Source organism: Pezoporus wallicus, unplaced genomic scaffold (genome assembly GCF_028554395.1).
Source record: "Pezoporus wallicus isolate ANWC-B61680 ecotype Strahan unplaced genomic scaffold, APGP_CSIRO_Pwel_v1 contig_12573, whole genome shotgun sequence".
Classification (NCBI taxonomy): Eukaryota; Metazoa; Chordata; class Aves; order Psittaciformes; family Psittacidae; genus Pezoporus; species Pezoporus wallicus.
Window position 1 is genome coordinate 848 of NW_026641320.1, and position 6106 is coordinate 6953.

The 6106-nt window shown below is 57.5% G+C and overlaps 1 protein-coding gene across 1 annotated transcript; it reads right to left on the reverse strand.

Annotated features, from left to right (window-relative positions):
• Positions 1–637: 637 nt before the first annotated feature.
• LOC130606471 (soluble scavenger receptor cysteine-rich domain-containing protein SSC5D-like) lies at positions 638–5005 on the reverse strand (the record flags this gene model as incomplete). The annotated part of the gene is made up of 5 exons (XM_057422833.1): positions 4663–5005; positions 2959–3288; positions 1441–1770; positions 859–975; positions 638–754 (listed from the first exon to the last, which is right to left on the reverse strand). Coding segments are annotated over exons 1-5 (1237 nt in total), but the record flags the coding sequence as incomplete, so codon positions are not given.
• Between the last annotated feature and the right edge of the window lie 1101 nt (positions 5006–6106).

Sequence of the window (6106 nt, forward strand, 5' to 3'; positions counted from 1 at the left end):
GGGATGCTTATGGGCTCCCAGGCTCCTTCCCCTTCCACCTCCTCTTTCAGCTCTGGCCCCGGCCAGATCCTTGTGGGGCTGGGATTTGATGCTGGGGGGGGGGGTTCTCAACGTCTCTTATGGCCCATAGGGTGCTGGAGTGCATCTCAGCAGGTTCCCATCTGCTTTATCCACCTGGGGGCTGTGGGGCCTGGTTGGCCTCCAGCTCCCTCTTCAGCAGAACTTGTGTCCCTCCTAATCCCATATATCCATATATCCCCATGGATTCCTGCTCGGAGATGAGCATCCTGCCTATGGGACCTCCACCCTTTGGCACCCTGAAAGGGGCTGTTTCCTTCCTGATGGGTGTCCTGCATGGGGGATGAGGACCATTGCTGCTGCCTGCTCCCAGGAATGCCCGTCTTGGACCTTGTGTATGTGGGGGTCCCATCCGTCCCCCACCAACCAGCACTGTGCCCTTGTCAAAGGGTTGGGGTCCCCCTTTGGTGCTCCTCCTGAGCCATGGGGAGCTGATTGTGGGGAGTCCCCAAGTCCTTGGTGCTTTTGAGTCTTGAGGAGAAGCACATAAGGGACCCCAAAGCCTGATGTGACCCCCCCTTAGGGGTATTGAGCATCATTGGGCAGCGTCTTCCTCCACCAGGCTGCATCATCTCCGTGTCCTCCTCAGGGCCCTCTGCTGTGCTGGGCAGGTAGATGGCCCCCATGGCTTGGAAGGAGGTGGATGGAGCATCCTGGTCCCGAAGGCGCTGGTGGGCTGTGGGGTGGAGAGGATGTGGGGCTCATCCCCATCTCCATGGGTGAAGCTTATGGAGGGGTGGGAAGAGTAGGGATAAGGTGGGGTGTGGGGGGGGGTGTCACCTCCAGCCTGGGCTGCTGCAATGCATCTTCTCTTGAGGAAGAGCCAGAGCAGGACCCCGCTGAGCAGCATCACCAGCACCAGCAGCGCGATCAGCGCCGAGCAGGATGAGGGAGCGCCTGGCATGGGGGCAAGGATGGATTCGGGATCCCGTCTCCAGGCATGGAGACCCAAGTAATGGGATGGGATGGAGCATAAAGCCCATCCAGATCCAACCCCCTGCCGGGGGGACACCTTGCTCCAAGCCCCATTCCATCCCTGCCCCATCTTCTCCATCCCAATGTCCCACCACGCTCATAGGGAAGAGCTCATCCCAATCCCCCCCCCCGCCATTCCCATTGTCCCATCCCTCCATCCCTTGTCCCAAGCCTCCCTCCAGGTTTCCTGGAGCCCCTTTAGGCTCTAGGCTCTCCCAGGATGACCAAGAAGGGATGCACGAGCGCGGTTGGGAAGCGGGACCCCATTCCCAACGCTCCCAACGGGGACAGCAAAGGCGACGCGTCCCATTGGGATGCTCAAGAGCCGCTTGTCCCCATTGGCACCTTTTACCCCTTACAGCCACCACAAAGGGGCCCGATGCTCACCCTTGGGCTCTGTGCACACCACGGTGGCCACCGAGCCCATTGGGCACGGGCCCGGCCCCGTGTGGCTCTGTTGGCACTCGAGGAGCAGCGACTCGGTGCCGTGGCAGCTCAGCCCCTCCAGCAGCACCCGGTGGTGCTCCCGGTCCAGAGGTGCACCCATGGGTGCTGCCTGCGCCGCCCCGCAGCCCAGCTGCCTGCAGGCCACGGCGGCCTCCAGCAGGCTCCAGCCGGAGCCGCACACCCCGAGCCAGGTCCCGTTGTAGAGCACCTCCAGCCGCCCCGCGCAGGGCCCGGCGCCGTCCTGCACCCGCAGCTGCAAGGGGTTGGGGCCTGCAAGAGGAGCAGCACAGGGGAAGATGGGGCCCCCTGGGAGATCCTGAGTGTTACGGACCCAATGGGATGGGTTGGTTGGAAGGGCCTCCTTCACATCGTAGACTTACGGAATGGGATTGGGTTGGAAGGGTTATTGGGTTGGGTTGGAAGGGGCCTTCAAGATTGTAGACTTATGGAATGGGATTGGGTTGGAAGGGTTGGGTTGGGGAAGGGGCCTTCAAGATCGTGAACTTATGGAATGGTTTGGGTTGGAAGGTTGGGTTGGGTTGGGTTGGGTTGGAAGAAAGTTCAAGATTGTAGACTTATGGAATGGGATTGGGTTGGAAGGGTTGGGTTGGGTTGGAAGGGGCCTTCAAGATCGTAGACTTATGGAATGGTTTGGGTTGGAAGGGTTGGGTTGGAAGGGTTGGGTTGGAAGGGGCCTTCAAGATTGTAGACTTATGGAGTGGGATTGGGTTGGAAGGGAGTTGGGTTGGGTTGGAAGGGTTGGGTTGGGTTGGAAGGGGCCTTCAAGATCGTAGACTTATGGAATGGTTTGGGTTGGAAGGGTTGGGTTGGGTTGGAAGGGTTGGGTTGGAAGGGGCCTTCAGCTCATAGACTCATGGAATGGTTTGGGTTGGAAGGGCCCTTCCAAGACAGCTATAGACTTGTGGAAGGGGATTGGGTTGGAAGGGATGGGTTGGGTTCAAGGACCTTCAAGATCATAGACCCATGGATTGGGTTGGGTTGGAGCGGTTGGGGTTGGGGTTGAAAAAGACCTTCAAGATCATGGGGACTCGTGGGTTGGGTTGGGTTGGAAGGGTGGGTTGGGTTCAAAGGATGGGTTGGCTAGGAAGGGGCCTTCAAGCTCATCAACTCATGGAACAGCCCTTCAGGCTCATAGACCCATGGAATGGGTTGGAAGGGGCCTTCAAACTCATGGACCCATGGGTTGGGTTTGGTTGGAAGGGCCTTCAAGCTCATAGACCCATGAGTTGGGGTTGGGTTGCAAGGGGCCTTCACAATCACAGACTCATGGGATGGGTTGGCTTGGCCGCCCCAGCTCCTCTGGGCACCCCATTCCTTTGCCCCACACCCCTCCCATTGAGAACAACGGGAAGCCATTCCCCTGATTCCCATCGTGGCCATTCCCATCACCGCCAGGCCCCATCTACACACCCCCTTTTGGCAACAACCATTGAGCACCTGAGCACACGACTCCGGCGTCCTCATTGTGGTTGCAGTTATGGAGCCCCCAGATCCCATGGTCGCATTGGCTGAAGGCGCTCTCCGTGCCGGCGCACTCCACGTTATCCAACCAGATGGGATCCCCCCCGGCACCGAAGCGAGCGTGTCCCGGTGCCGCCACGGCCGCGCCGCAGCCCAGCTGCCTGCAGATCACTTTGGCATCATTCAGGTCCCAGCCGTCGTCGCAGATCGTGCCCCATTGATGCTCGTGCTCCACCTCCACCCGCCCGGCGCAGCGGTTGGGGCCGTCGGCCAAGCGGATCCGCGCCATGGCCGTGAGGTTGGCGTCTGCCAAGAGAATTCCCATTGGGAAAAGGGGAGCAGGGCGCCCGATGCGTTGCCAAAGGAGCCCCAAAGCAGTTTATGGTTGTTATGGAGGCACCCCCCATCCGGTAGAGCATAGCCATAGGGGTGGAGTTAGGTGCAACTTAGGGGCCTGCAATGGTGGTGTCTTCTCCTTGGGCATGGGTGTGCAATGGAGACCAGGCTGGGGGTTTAGGGTCGGGGTTTGGTCCATTGGGTGCCATAGGGAGGAGGCTGGGAAGGTGTCACCCGTGGGGTTTAGGGTTGGTCCATTGGGTGCCATAGGGAGGAGGATGGGAAGGTGTCACCCATGGGGTTTAGGGTTGGTCCATTGGGTGCCATAGGGAGGAGGATGGGAAGGTGTCACCCATGGGGTTTAGGGTTGGTCCATTGGGTGCCATAGGGAGGAGGATTGGAAGGTGTCACCCATGGGGTTTAGGGTTGGTCCATTGGGTGCCATAGGGAGGAGGATGGGAAGGTGTCACCCATGGGGTTTAGGGTTGGTCCATTGGGTGCCATAGGGAGGAGGATGGGTCCAATGGGAAGGTGTCACCCATGGGGTTTAGGGTTGGTCCATTGGGTGCCATAGGGAGGAGGATGGGAAGGAGTCACCATGGGGTTTAGGGTTGGTCCATTGGGTGCCATAGGGAGGAGGATTGGAAGGTGTCACCCATGGGGTTTAGGGTTGGTCCATTGGGTGCCATAGGGAGGAGGAAGTGAAGGTGTCACCCATGGGGTTTAGGGTTGGTCCATTGGGTGCCATAGGGAGGAGGATGGGAAGGTTTCACTCATGGGGTTTAGGATTGGTCCATTTAGTGCCATAGAGAGGAGGATGGGAAGGTTTTAACCATGGAATGGTTTGGGTTGGAAGGGCCATTCAATGCTCACCCAGTTCCAACCCCTCTGCAATGAGCAGGGACATCACAATGAGCTCAAGTTGGCCATAGCCACATCCCTGGGCTGGGATGTCACCAAACCCCATTGATTTCCAGGACTTGCATTGGTCCGGATCCAAGATAGAATCATGGAATGGGTTGGGTTGGGAAGGACCTGCAGAGCATCCGTTTCCTCCTCCTCTGGGATTGAAGGGGTTGGGCAAGAGGTGATGGGTTTAAGCTTAAAGAGGGGAAGTTTAGGTTGGATCGAAGGAAGTTCTTCCCTATGAGGGTGCTGAGCGCTGGAATGGGGGTCATGAATGCTCCATCCCTGCTGGTGTTCAATGGTGCCACGGTCTGGAGTGAGGCATCCCTTGCCCATGGCAGGGGATTGGAACTGGATCACCTTCAGGCCCTTTCCAACCCAACCCAACCCACGGGCACACAGCGGGCTCATCGATGCCCTCAACGGGCTGGTCCATACCTGAGCACACGACGCCCGCATCCTCGCCGTGGTGGCAGTTACTGCGTCCCCAGGGGTGGCTTTGGCACTGGGCGAGCGCGTCCTCGTCGCCGGTGCAGCCCACGTCGTCCAACCAGATGCGCCCGGTGCCTTGGCCGAAGCGAGCGCGGCCGGGGGCTTCCCGGGCCCTTCCGCATCCCAGCTGCCGGCAAACGACGTCGGCGTCGCTCAGGTCCCAGGCGTCGTCGCACACGGTCCCCCATTGGCCCGCGTGGAGCACCTCGACCCGCCCGGCGCAGCGGTGGGGGCCGTCCGTCAGCCGTACGGAGGAGGCGGTGGGGGAGCTGGAGCCTGGGAGGACCATGGGGGTGGGTTGGGGGGGCATCACTTACACGAGGGGGTGGGGATGGGAGGGGTTGGGGTGGACAGGAGGCTTTGGGAAGGGTTTGAGCGTCCCAGGCGTGGAATCAGGGAAATGTGGAGTCAGGGAGTCGTAGAAGGGAAAGAGGTTGAGGATCGAACCCAACTGAGTTGGGAAAGAGTTTGAAGATGGAGTCCGATTGGGTTGGGAGAGAGCCTGAAGGTTGAGTCCGATTGGGTTGGGAAAGAGCTTGAAGATGGAGTCCAATTGAGTTGGGAAAGGGCTTGAAGGTTGAGTCCGATTGGGTTGGGAAAGAGCTTGAAGATGGAGTCCAATTGAGTTGGGAAAGAGCTGAGTCCAATTGAGATGGAAATGAGCTTGAAGATTGATGGAAAAGAGCTTGAAGATGGTGTCCAATTGGGTTGGGAAAGAGCTTGAAGATGGAGTCCAATTGAGATGGGAAAGAGCTTGAAGATGGAGTCCAATTGGGTTGGGAAAGAGCTGAGTCCAATTGAGATGGAAAAGAGATTGAAGATGGAGTCCAATTGGGTTGGGAAAGAGATGAGTCCAATTGAGATGGAAATGAGCTCGAAGATTGAGTCCCATTGAGTTGGAGAAGAGCTTGAAGATTGAGTCCAATTGGGTTGGGAAAGAGCTAAGTCCAATTGAGATGGAAATGAGCTTGAAGATTGAGTCCCATTGAGTTGGAGAAGAGCTTGAAGATGGAGTCCAGTTGGGTTGGGAAAGAGCTTGGAGATGGAGTCCAATTGAGATGGAAAAGAGATTGAAGATGGAGTCCAATTGGGTTGGGAAAGAGCGGAGTCCAATTGAGATGGAAAAGAGATTGAGGATTGAGTCCAATTGAGATGGAAAAGATCTTGAAGATGGAGTCCAGTTGAGTTGGGAAAGAGCTTGAAGATGGAGTCCAATTGAGATGGGAAAGAGCTTGAAGATGGAGTCCAGTTGGGTTGGGAAAGAACTTGGAGATGGAGTCCAATTGAGATGGAAAAGAGATTGAATTGGGTTGGAAAAGAGATGAGTCCCCAATTGAGATGGAAAAGATCTTGAAGATGGAGTCCAGTTGAGTTGGGAAAGAGCTTGAAG